The 12,154-nt window shown below is 46.5% G+C and overlaps 1 protein-coding gene across 1 annotated transcript; it reads left to right on the forward strand.

Moving 5' to 3' along the window:
* The first annotated feature begins 1,219 nt into the window (after positions 1–1,219).
* FZD8 (frizzled class receptor 8) lies at positions 1,220–10,288 on the forward strand. The gene has a single exon (XM_030550145.1). It carries the CDS (start codon positions 5,613–5,615, stop codon positions 7,626–7,628), a length of 2,016 nt encoding a protein of 671 aa, XP_030406005.1. The 5' UTR covers positions 1,220–5,612; the 3' UTR covers positions 7,629–10,288.
* The last annotated feature ends 1,866 nt before the right edge of the window (positions 10,289–12,154 follow it).

Genomic DNA, 12,154 nt, shown 5'->3' on the forward strand with positions numbered 1-12,154 from the left:
GAAACTGGATGTTTTTCAAAAAGATATTCTCTAGCTCAACCATAAATTATTTGAGGCAGGAATCACGGGATGTAATTCCATGGCCACTGTCATGCTAGAGGTCACCCTGGATGATCATAAGGGTCTCTTCTGAACTTAGTTTATGAACCTATGACCTTCAGTGGAGGCTTTATTCCTATAAATTTTGGGGTAACGGACCTAAATTGATTGTGGCCTCCCTATCAAAGTGTGTGTGTGTGTGTGTGTCTGTAAATGCATTTCAATTAAATGATCTCGCTAATGTAGACAATGTCATACTAAAGCATAATACAGCACATTAGACAAGAATTTAAAAGGAAGTCTTGCTGTCCTCCTGGATATCATGGAAGTATCTCAGTTAATAAAGAGAATTAGTCAAAATACACTTTTAAAGATAAGGTTATTTCAATTGAGGCTGTTGAGATTTTCCCTTCAAAGAATATTCAGGAAACAATCACTAGGATGTGATACTAAACTTTCTGTATCATTGGTTATTTGGTTGCTATCTGGTAACATTCAGGGCACAAGGTTAAGTCTAATAAAAATTGCTTTATGGACATTTTAGAGGTAATATTAGACTATCCCTTGGGAATTATTCAAATCCTTGGGCACATCAAACTATCAGGAATTTGCTTTCTTAAAGTGACAGAATACCTGTGACAGTTGGGGCATGGGGAAGTTCTATCTACTTGCTAATCAATACTCCTGCAAAAGATTATACTATCTGTAACTGTTCCTTCCTAGTGGCTTTATACCTGTGCATGATTTGATGACTGGACAACTGTTCTGAAATTGCTCTAAGTTATTTACCTTACTATAGTGAAGCCTAATTTTTCAGAAAGCAGCTGCTTTTTTTCCTGAGGAAAACACACACACAGTTAAGACCTGATCCTGCATTCCTTATATACCTCAAAACGTCCGTTGTCTTTAGGGGAAAGATTAGGTACACAAGAAATGCAGATGGAAATAGGCTCCATTGCTCTGAATCAATCCAAAGCTTTCTTCAGCTGATTCCACAAATATCCTCACTTACTCTATTTCTTCTTAATTTTTACAGTGAGATAGTAACTGGAATTGTCAAAACAGACTTCAGGGGCTTTAGACACATCTTTCATTAATAAGCCAAAGGAATGATCAAGTTCTGAATTTATAACATGCTACAAGTTTATTCTATGATTTTCAAGTTTATGCTTGTTTTACTTAGAAAGCTTCTTAAATACAAGAATTTTGTTATTGAATGGATTCTGATTTTTGTAGTGGGGTTACATCTCTTTTCACAAAATATTAAAAAAGCAGGAAACATAACAGTGAATAACAGTAAAACTTAAGCTGCACCTAGTACTGAGAACTCAGTGATTTTCCTCTATTTCTAGTAGAGTAATTCTAAACTGTAGCATTCAACACCTCTCCTGAGTTTCCAGGCTGAAAAACAGTAATGGAAACTACAGAATCTGTTGCTTTTGGAAACAGTCACTTCACATCTGTTGTCTCTGCAGTGCAATGTCTAAGCAGGGTGTAAAAGGTACTTTATAACAACCAGTAGTGTTCCTGTCAAAGTGGTCATTTACAGATTCATACCAGATCCTAGGACTGGGTTTCCTCATTTTTACACCCTCCTAGAAAAAGTTTTAACTGAGATACTTTTTGAAGTAGGCAACAAAGCAACACCTCCTAATATGGATCATCAGATCCAGTTCTAGTGAGTGACCTGGAAGAAGTTTTCCAAATGATTAAGGGACGAAGTTATCAAAAAGGTGGCAAGTTTTCAGAGTTCCTTTTCCTTGTATTTTTAACATTAAGCAAAATCGTATGGGCCCAGTGAACTATCAAGATTTCTGAAAAGGGAGATTTCAGATCCTTTAGCGGTAGTTTTGAATTTGACAAAAAGTAACAGGGAAACTCCTGTAAGATTAATTTTGTGACCTGAAATCCTTGTAACACAAAATGGTAACGCGTGGTATTTAAATGCGGATCTGCGATGTTTTGCTTGTAATTATCGGGTTTCCCTTGGGGGAGGAGGGCGAGGGAAGGAGAATTTGCGTTTGTTTGGCAAGTTACCGAAATGATTACATAGGAAACTTGTTTATTGCCTCATTACTACCCATTTCCTTCTAACTAGATAATCTATGTATTCATTTAAATCCAAAAGGAAGGGAGAGGAGCCTGTTAGCAGAAGCAGCATAACAACTTCTCGCTCTGGGTTTGTGCCACGTGTTTAATTTCCTACAAATACTCATTTAACAGCTTGACCGCCAGCTTCTGAGGAAGATTTACATTTCTCCCTTCAACAACTTAATTTCCTAACACTAGATTTTTTTTTTTTGGTTCGAAACCTGATAAATCACAAAATTTGCCACCACCAAAAATAAGTCCCACCGTATTGCCACCCTCCTGGCTCACTGAAACGCTTGTTCCTGCGATTACAGTAATTACAGTCCCAGCGTGAGCTCCATACAAGCGCTAAATGAAACAGCACATCAATTAAAAAATAAACACTCCATTCTAGGAGTAAGACAACCCCCCGGGATGTCCTAACAAGCGTAAATGAACCTGCCAGGCTGCCGGCCTCCCCGCCTCCTCCCTAGCCTCTCTCATTTAAGGTGGTTTGGAAAGTGAGGGGGAAGGGTTAATTGAAGCACTAACAAGTGGCAGATAAAGAAGCCAAAATCCCCACCGCGATCTCGTTTTACCTACATCCTAGAAGTGCAACTTGAAAGCGAGCGATTAGTTCGGAACCCATTAAACTATGAGAATCAAACGTGGAACAGGAGATAGAATTAATAAAATACTGTCACCTCCTGCCTAGATATTGTTCCCCACTGAGTATCTGTTGGAGAGATTTGTCCAATCGATATTTAAACCATGTTTATTTTACATACCTGCCTTTCTGAGGGCGATGCTGTGTTTATTATTATAATTTTCAGTCTTTTATTTAATATTTTCCCCCTCTAGAAAGGATATTCTGGGTGTTTCACTGAGCCCTCACTTTCGGGATTCTTACACTCAGTTAGGGATAATTTTAGGCTTATCCAAGTAACCAAGCTCTGTATCGTGGGCAGATCCTTCCTGAAATGAGACTTGGAACAATTATTTAGAGGGTGGGTAGAAGTCCAGTGATAAATCGATGGCAGGCTGTATCTCCCCGAATGTCAACTGCTTTGAGTAAACACCGGGCAAGAAAATAGCCTATATTATCAACAACGTTCTGAAAAGTTTCTTTCAATTCCTTCCCCCCCAAAACCAGCTGCTCTGATTAAGGCCAGCGTTATCATTAATCCAGCAGAAAGAGACTTTACAAGAAACAGCCAACCACCATGTCAAGAAGTCAGATGAATAGGGTTTTTTAAAGTCAAACTTTAAACGTTAAGGATGACATTGTGCCATCACTTATTAAGCAGAAATTCTTCTTAATGTCAGTATCCCCTCATCACTGAACTCAGCAGAGACGTCTACTTTACAGCTGATGCCAAGATCCGACCCCTAAAAAGATGACAATTTGGGGGCACAAACATGGGCATTTATATAAACTACCAATGCTCTCTGATCTCCAGGTACCAGGAATGACTGAAAGACTGTCAGGGTTTATAGGATAGGTCCTCCCAAGGCCTCCATTGTTTTCATTCAGAACTGATTTAGTTATTCCTTAGACTTTCAAAGCCATGAGCAGCATATGGAGTTGTGCTCCATCAGCTCCCCTTAATCCTTTATCTGTGCCCTTGCAAAACAATTCTCAACAACACTGTAAACTTGTTCTCTCCAGGCAAGAGACTTACCTAAACTTAAACTTATCTATGTTCCACTGCGTAGAATCCAAGCTCCGACTGAAATTTTCATTGCAGGGTGATATGATCCTGCCACCAAGTGTAAACAGTATCTGTTTTAAGCAGCTCCTGGTGAGGAAGTGCAACCACTCTAAAATGACACACAAAATTTAACCAGCTGTCAGTTTCACTGGGATAACTCAAATTCTATATATATACTAGCTTAATGAATTGCTCTGTTTGGTGAGTGCATTTTTATGACTTTTTATATATATATATATATATATATATATCTCAGGGACTAAATCTTTGTTGACTTATGCTTTATCTGCTACATATCCTTGGTGGTAGCTGACATCATTAATAGCTTACACTTTTTTTTTGACAGATGCATTGTATAAGGAAGCCCTAAAGGCACAGTTATGGTTTTAGAGAAGCGCTGATATAAAAACTCGAACAAAATATGTAAGACGAGGAGGCTAAATCTACTCTGAGCAGTGTTTTCTGCCACCAGTATTCCCACTTCAGCCAGGGATTTGGCGCTAATATTTTGTAGTACGTTCCAATACAGGAAAAGGGACTTGCAGTGTTTTACATTGTTTGCAGAAACCACTGAAGATCGACGCTCACTGGGAACACGTTCTCAGGAACGCTGGCGCTCTGATACCTAAAGAATTTTAAAACACAGATGAAAACTTATTCTTACTCTTACGCAAAGCAGTAGCCAGAGGTCTCCGAAACCCTACCACGAAAAGAGAAAGAAATGCCCCCAAACCAGAAGGGAGTCTCCTCTTCCTTGCTTAAGCAAGTCTCATCACTACTTGCCTGCCAGGAAACATTTACAGCTAATAAACTGCACCTTAAAGGAACAGACATACATCGCCCCTAGAAAATCACGAGGGATAACGAGCCCATCGGATTTTGCAAACAAGGTGCTGAGGGCAGAGAGCCGGGTCCGTTCCACCTTAAGAGAGGTTGAAGGCCGGCTTCCCTGCTCCCCGCCCGCAGCCCGCCTGATAGGTGGCTGGTGAGAGAGAGGCGGGGCCTGACAGCGCTCGCTATAAATATTCATGAGAGCGCGGTGACCGGCCTGGCGCTGTCGGGGCCGGAGAGCGAGAAGTTGTGCAAAGGGCCCTGTGGCTGCCGAGACCCAGGTGGCTCCGCAGCGGCACGGAGGGATTACAGCGCCTGCGGCCGGACCGTGCTGCTGCGGGCTCGGGGAAGCTCGCACGGCTGCAGGGGCACCGGGGACCCCCGGGCGGTGCGGGCCGGCTGCTGGGGGCCGCGCAGGCTAGGTCCGCGGCTCCGGGAGCCCTCAGCCATCTTGGCTGGGCACCGCAGGGACTGAAGGCGAAAGTTGCGGCACCCGGCCGGGAGCCCAGCGGCCGCAGAAGCAGCGGGGAGCGCGGGTGTAGCCCCTGAGCCAACAGGAGATGAGAGCGCGGCTGAGAAGCCTCCCCCGAGCGGACTGAGCGCGCACACCCCCGCGGGCTCTACGCGCCTGTCCCTGGACCGCTGCAGGAGACGCTGAAGCGGGCTGTTTGCGGGGCTTCCCTCTGTCCCAGACAAGCCAGAAGAAGCGTCCCCGGGGCTGTGTCCTTCCCGGCCCGGCGAGCCCTGCGGAGGGTGGCGGTGCGTTCCCGGGCACCTGCAGCAGCAAGCCGGGGGGGTCGCCCTGCGGGCAGAGGCGGAACGCGGGGCTGCCTGCAGGACAATACACCCCGGCGGCGGGGCGCCCCAGGAGAGGCCGTTCCTCAGGGCGTTTGCGGTGCCCCCGGCGCCTTCCGCTACTAGGACTCAGAGCTGCCGGGCGGCTACCGCCTCTCGCCGAGCATGGAGCGGAGTTACCTGCTGGAAATCACCTCGCTGCTAGCTGCCTTCTCCCTGCTGCAGCGCTCGAGCGCCGCCGCTGCTGCCGCCGCCTCCTCTGTTGCCGCCGCCGCTGCCTCCTCGGCCAAAGAGCTGTCGTGCCAGGAGATCACCGTGCCCCTGTGCAAAGGCATCGGCTACAACTACACCTACATGCCCAACCAGTTCAACCACGACACGCAGGACGAGGCGGGGCTGGAGGTGCACCAGTTCTGGCCGCTGGTGGAGATCCAGTGCTCCGCCGACCTGCGCTTCTTCCTCTGCAGCATGTACACCCCCATCTGCCTGGAGGACTATAAGAAGCCGCTGCCTCCCTGCCGCAGCGTCTGCGAGCGGGCCAAGGCCGGCTGCGCCCCGCTCATGCGCCAGTACGGCTTCGCCTGGCCAGACAGGATGCGCTGCGACCGCCTGCCGGAGCAGGGCAACCCGGACACGCTGTGCATGGACTACAACCGCACTGACCTCACCACCGCCGCGCCGCCCCCAGCCAAGCCCCCGCACCGCGCCGGGAAGGCGGGTGGCGCTGCAAGGCCCCCCGCGGCCGCTGCGCCGCCGGCCGAGCCCCCCCGCAAGCCTCGGCCGCCTCCCCCTTGCGAGCCGGGCTGCCAGTGCCGGGCGCCCATGGTATCCGTGTCCAGCGAGCGCCACCCGCTCTACAACCGGGTGAAGACGGGGCAGATCGCCAACTGCGCGCTGCCCTGCCACAACCCCTACTTCAGCCCGGATGAGCGCGCCTTCACCGCCTTCTGGATCGGCCTGTGGTCCGTGCTCTGCTTCCTCTCCACCTTCGCCACCGTCTCCACCTTCCTCATCGACATGGAGCGGTTCAAGTACCCGGAGCGGCCCATCATCTTCCTGGCCGCCTGCTACCTCTTCGTCTCGCTCGGCTACCTGGTGCGCCTGGTGGCCGGGCACGAGAAGGTGGCGTGCAGCGGCGGGGCGGGAGCCGGCGGAGCCGGGGCCGGAGCAGCTGGGGCTAGCGGGAGCGCAGCAGCTGGGGCCGCGGGCGGGCGGGGCGCGGCAGGGGGCGCGGCGGAGCTGCAGCCGGAGCTGGCTGTGGCCGAGCACGTGCGCTACGAGAGCACTGGCCCGGCGCTGTGCACCGTGGTCTTCCTGCTGGTGTACTTCTTCGGCATGGCCAGCTCCATCTGGTGGGTCATCCTCTCCCTCACCTGGTTCCTGGCCGCCGGCATGAAGTGGGGCAACGAGGCCATCGCCGGCTACGCTCAGTACTTCCACCTGGCCGCCTGGCTGCTGCCCAGCGTCAAGTCCATCGCCGTGCTGGCCCTCAGCTCCGTGGACGGCGATCCCGTGGCCGGTATCTGCTACGTGGGCAACCAGAGCCTGGAGAACCTGCGGGGCTTCGTGCTGGCGCCGCTGCTCATCTACCTGGCCATCGGCTCCATGTTCCTGCTAGCCGGCTTCGTCTCCCTCTTCCGCATCCGCAGCGTGATCAAGCAGCAGGGCGGCCCCACCAAGACGCACAAGCTGGAGAAGCTGATGATCCGCCTGGGGCTCTTCACCGTGCTCTACACGGTGCCGGCCGCCAGCGTGGTGGCCTGCCTCTTCTACGAGCAGCACAACCGGCCCCGCTGGGAGGCCACGCACAACTGCCCCTGCCTCCGCGACCAGCAGCCCGACCAGGCCCGCCGCCCCGACTACGCCGTCTTCATGCTCAAGTACTTCATGTGCCTGGTGGTGGGCATCACCTCCGGGGTCTGGGTCTGGTCCGGGAAGACCCTGGAGTCCTGGAGGGCCCTCTGCACCCGTTGCTGCTGGGCGAGCAAGGGAGCCGCAGCCGCCGGGCCCCCTGGGGCAGGGGGCGGGGGGCAGGTTGCTGCCTCGGCGGTGGGGGGACTGGCGGGGGGAGGAGGAGGCGGGGGCTCCATGTACAGCGATGTCAGCACTGGCTTAACTTGGAGATCGGGCACTGCCAGTTCTGTGTCTTACCCCAAGCAGATGCCCTTGTCTCAAGTGTGAGAGCTGGAGAGGCTTGGTGGGGGCTGGCCTGTATGAAATGCTTCCTCACTGTTTGGTGCCATTAATGAACCCCTAATGGTCCCCATTAGCTACGGCTTGTGCAGAACAATTCAGCCGGCAGAGGCCCCAAGCACTAGCTCCCCTTCTTCCCCATCTCCATTCATATGCAGGGAGCATGTACTTCAAGGCGTCAGCTTATTATTGTGCTGGCAGAAAAGGGTGGAGGAGGCTCAGCAGTTTCTGGAGAGAGCAGGACAAGAAGTAGTTTGATTCTCTCTGGGGACTTGCAGTAGAGCTCCCTTCAACGAGGGTCCTCCTTATACCCAGTCCAAGGGAGGAGGTTATTTGGCCTGAAAGGACTGCAGGTTTTGGGTATTCTTAACGACCAGGCAAATGCCTTAAACACACAAATCAGTCTTAATTATACACCCAAAATAAATACGGGTTTTGCAGTAAACAGTGTATTTATATAATTATTTGTTACTTTGTACAAATATGTAAGATATGTATATATCCAAAGCTATACAGTCTGTACATTTTTTGTAAAGTTTAGAGGCTCCCCCTGTAAGAGCAAATATGAGTATTCTATTTTGTCAATAAAATGACTTTTGATAAATGACTTTTCCAAGCTTCCCCCTCCTACCCTGATTATTCCAGATGTTGTTAGTAGTTAACTGTCACTGAAAGATGTCACTATAAGCTATATTACAATGCAATCCTTAATACAGTTACTTATCTTTAACTTAATGTGAGGTTTTTTAAAGAAACAATTTTTTAGACTGACTTGTTGAATGTTCTAAAACCTGAGGTGCCTTATAATAATTCTTTGCTGCTCTGTAAGCCATCATACTGTATGTAAACTAAAGTTGTACAAGGCAGTAATTTCACACATGCCTTGTTATGTATCCTGTAAAATGGATGTTATTTTAGGAATGTGAACACTCACCCTACCTTTCATAGCTATTGTCTGGTTTGTTTGTTTTTTTTGTAAGCACCTGCCTTTAGAGGGGCTGTATACTGCTAAAGTGTAAAGGTTAATGTTTCAAATCCATAGATCATGTTTTACAGTAGAACAGTGAGTTGGGAATTGTTAGGTCAGTCTTTCCTTAACAGATTAAACTAACAGGTTAACATCTTAACCTTTCATACTTAACTTCTGTATATCAAATATGGTCCTTTTTTAAAAGAAAAGGTATTGTTCTTCTGTCAAGGCTAAGCTAATTTGAGTAGAAGGCTGTTGAATTAACAGAAGAATGCTTTGGCAATTGTTGAACTTTTTACCTGTCTGCTCAGTGGCTCAGAACATCGTTCCTTTTAAGAGGAGCTAACTGAATAGGGTTAATCTGTAGGGAACTTGGTCTCTTTTGAGTTTGGAAAAACTTTGATCTTTTCTCTTCTCCAAACATGATGTATAGTCTGAAGTTTCTTTCCCTGCTGCTGCGTTCCTCTTGTTGCAGAACTGGCCACCATGGAGCCTTAAAGTTCTTCAATTAAAGATGTGGGATTTTTAAGAAAAATAAATAAAAAGAGGAAGACTTGTAACAGTTAACAGGAGAGGGAAAAGGGAGAACAGCCTTTTAAACAGCTTTTTCCCTCCATTGTTAGCCAGTCGGCAGGCAGCAAGACATGGGTTGGAGCAGTATAGAAAAAAAGGCATGAATGCCCTACAGGTGGTCTGCTCACATAATCTACCCAATTTAAAGCATTTTCCTTTGCAGGACAATTGCATTACAAAACTCCCTTCTCTTTTACTCCTAATTGAAGCAAAGAACAACTTATTAGAACCAAAAAGTTTCTTTAAAAAAAAAAAACAAAACAACCCTTTAGTCCTGGAAAGTGATAACTAAATTCTGGTATGTTTTCAGAACTAGGCTGCTGTAGACCATAAGAAGTAAAAGCTGTAGTAAACACTTCTTTGCCCCAGAAATGTGTATTTATGCATTCTGCTTATTTTCTGAGAGATTAGCAATAATTTAAAAGCAATTGGTTAGGTTGTGTGTTAACCATGAAAAGATAACCCCAGCTCCCTTATTAGCCTGTCAATCAAGATAAGAGATGGGCAGCTGCCCTACTAATCATATAGGCATCAATCATCATTGGTGGGGAAAACTTTGTCCTAGTGAGTTTTAACTTGATTATGGTGTCCCCTTCAGGAGTTCCCATAACTAAACAGGAACTTCCAGTTTTATAGTGTTAATTGAATCATGGGGGGTGGGGGCACAAAAAGGCTGGCCCCACTAGCTCTGTGTACAGACAATACTTAAACTGAAGTGAATCTCCTTGTAAATATGAGCCACTTAAGCCTTCTAGCTAGTGCTATTTATGCAGCATTGTAGCAAAGCCTGTATTAGCATAATATTTTAGTTCAATACCACCAAGCTGAACAAGACTGTTACAGACAAGCCTTTTTCTTTAAGCTAGTCCGATTGTGGTTTTAAAAACATACTTCCTACACCGTGTGCACCACATATAAAACTAATGGGGTGTTACCTAGCACTTAGGAAAAAAAACTTCCATGTGGGTTTGGAGGGAGTTTGCTCCTACTAGGGAATGCTTAATAAAGTCACATATTTTTGCATCAGCTATTGCCAGATAAAATTTGGGCTCCTCTACTTCCAGTCAACTCTAGAATGAAGGTTTGAAGAAACTTATTCTGAAGTATTATTGCAAGAGTTTGTTGAGTTATAGCCACATGTGGTTGCTGTAGCAGCACACCAAGTACTGCCATAAAAGCACTTTCAGCAAAAAGCTGGAATGTGGTGGCGCTGTAGCTTGACCCGCCTAGGCACAAGTTGAGGGAACCTCCTTTGATTATACACACAAAGATTAAAAAGCCAGCAAGACTGTGTAGTATCTTACCAGCTACTTAATTGTTTGAGAGAGCACCTAGGAACTAGTACAATGCAGTCCTCAGGCTGCCTCTTCAGCACAGGTACCATCTATTTCACTTAGTTACAACCATTAAACAGGTTGCAAAATTGTCAGTATTATTAGATATAAAGGTTCACCTCATAGTCATAAGAGCGGACTTGAAACTAGTTAGCAGTTGGCTTTGCTTTTAGCAGTGGGAAATAGGGTCAGAACTGAACAGTGGTGCAATGACAACAAAGTGTGTTTGAGGCTAGAAAATCAAAACTCATGTTTGGGCTGGAGAATGTATATGCAACGATGGCTTTATAAGAACAGAGGGAAGGCACTAGGAATATAAGAAAAGAAATCAAATAAATCATACTGTATTGTTTCCCAACTAGACAATGACAAGTCATTCCACCACAATTCATCAGTGTTCAGAATCTGACTCAATTTCCAGATCAAAATAAGCAGTGGGGGTACTGTGAACTATTACAGAACAGTTTTAACATGTGATGACAATCTACCATATACTTAAAGTTACAAGAGAGTTACTAAAAACAGTCATAATAGAAACACATGTAATGCAAATGTCTTAAAAAACTGAAAGCAATCAGTAATTTATACTACATCGCCACCTAGTGGCCAAATTATAATAGATACATTGATCACTTCAGGCTACAATTAATATGTTAATCACAGGATATACATGTTTAAACTGAGAGCTGATGCAAAGCTGTGTTGTTTACAGACTTTCTACATAACTGATTATGTGACAACATTTGAAAAGTTGAGTGTCTCAGTGACAACCCCCAGGGAGTTAATAGGAGGATCTTATGGCTTAGTATCCAAGCTGAGTTGGGTAAATAGGAAGACCTGTGCTTACTTTATTCCACCCCCACCCCCACCCCCACCCCCAATCTATGGGCCAACGTATCTTTTAAACTTTCCTTCTCTTCCTAGACCCTTATCCTTATGCAGCCTATCAAAAGGAAAATATGTGGGTTGTTAACCATAATGCACTAATACCAATGCAGGGCTGTAGTTTTCTAAGGAACTAGCCTGGCTTCCTGTGGGCTTTTTAATGAGGCAGACCTTCACAGATGTGCTAGAGCATGCAAATGAATAACAACTCACGGTAGAGTTGATTCCCTTAGAGCTATATGTTAGCCTTCTGGCCCCTGCTTGATGTTTTCCTTGACATGAGCACTGCCAGCAGCTGCCACATATGATTATAATGAGTTAGCGAAACTGGAATTTGGGTTGGCAGGAGGGTTTTCTGTATAACTATATTGAAAAAGTATAGATGTGGCTTTAAGAGCCAGGCATTCTGGGAAACTTACCTTGGTCCATGCCATAACTCCCCCCCCCCTTGCCCCTCTTTATTTAAATAGGCACTACAAAAGCAAGAGATGCTTGAAAAGAGGTGTAGAGAATAGGGTGTGTTTATGGGTGTAGTGGAATCTTCCTGTGTAATACTTTAGAAAGCAAAGTATCATGGTGCTTTCTAACTCCAGAGTTCTTTGAATGTGCTTGACAAACTTTACCAACACCCTATGGAGCGAGTTAAGCAACATTGTGTTCATCTTTACATGGGGAAGGGAATTTAAAGGCAAAGTCAAGTGCCCAAGCTCAGAGGAGATGTCCATGTTTGAGTTAGAGTAGGATTCTGAAGC

The sequence above is a fragment of the Gopherus evgoodei genome, chromosome 2 (assembly GCF_007399415.2).
Source record: "Gopherus evgoodei ecotype Sinaloan lineage chromosome 2, rGopEvg1_v1.p, whole genome shotgun sequence".
NCBI classification, from domain to species: Eukaryota; Metazoa; Chordata; order Testudines; family Testudinidae; genus Gopherus; species Gopherus evgoodei.

What these genes read in the sequence shown, in the direction of transcription:
- FZD8 (XM_030550145.1), top strand. Translation starts at nt 5,613, where the DNA reads ATGGAGCGGAGTTACCTGCTGGAAATCACCTCGCTGCTAGCTGCCTTC.